The sequence below is a fragment of the Drosophila innubila genome, unplaced genomic scaffold (genome assembly GCF_004354385.1).
Source record: "Drosophila innubila isolate TH190305 unplaced genomic scaffold, UK_Dinn_1.0 329_U_U, whole genome shotgun sequence".
Lineage (NCBI taxonomy): Eukaryota > Metazoa > Arthropoda > Insecta > Diptera > Drosophilidae > Drosophila > Drosophila innubila.
Window position 1 is genome coordinate 1 of NW_022995657.1, and position 512 is coordinate 512.

The 512-nt window shown below is 41.8% G+C and overlaps 1 protein-coding gene across 1 annotated transcript; it reads left to right on the plus strand.

Annotated features, from left to right (window-relative positions):
- Nucleotides 1-78: 78 nt before the first annotated feature.
- On the plus strand, nucleotides 79-506 carry LOC117793232 (band 7 protein AGAP004871-like). Its single transcript, XM_034633520.1, has 2 exons — nucleotides 79-253; nucleotides 315-506. Exons 1-2 carry the CDS (start codon nucleotides 113-115, stop codon nucleotides 495-497), a joined length of 324 nt encoding a protein of 107 aa, XP_034489411.1. The 5' UTR covers nucleotides 79-112; the 3' UTR covers nucleotides 498-506.
- Nucleotides 507-512: the final 6 nt, after the last annotated feature.

Here is a 512-nt window from a genome sequence, read left to right on the forward strand (position 1 = left end):
AATTTTAAGAAGAGTGTTTAAAAATATTATACTATAATTATATAATTATTAAAATTCACAATTTCTTTTCACGGTTGAACATTGTAGCAAGGATGTCTCGCTGCCCGTTTCCATGCAACGTGCCATGGCCGCCGAGGCGGAGGCGACTCGTGATGCTCGTGCCAAGGTTATCGCAGCCGAGGGTGAAAAGAAGTCGGCAAGTGCCCTGAAAGACGCCTCCGATATCATATCCTCCAGTCCATCTGCACTACAGGTAAGTCACTAAACTCCCTTTCGAATTATTAAACATTAACCAATTGTTAATCTTTTCACAGCTGCGTTATTTGCAAACACTGAGCAGCATTTCTGCAGAGAAAAACTCTACAATTGTGTTCCCGCTGCCTATGGAATTACTTACGCCATATTTGGCCAAATATATGCCCATGATGCAACTGCCACCCAAGCCAGATTTGCCCCCAGAGCAACCAGCTCCATATTCTCAATCCTCCATGCTATAAATATTTTTATTTATA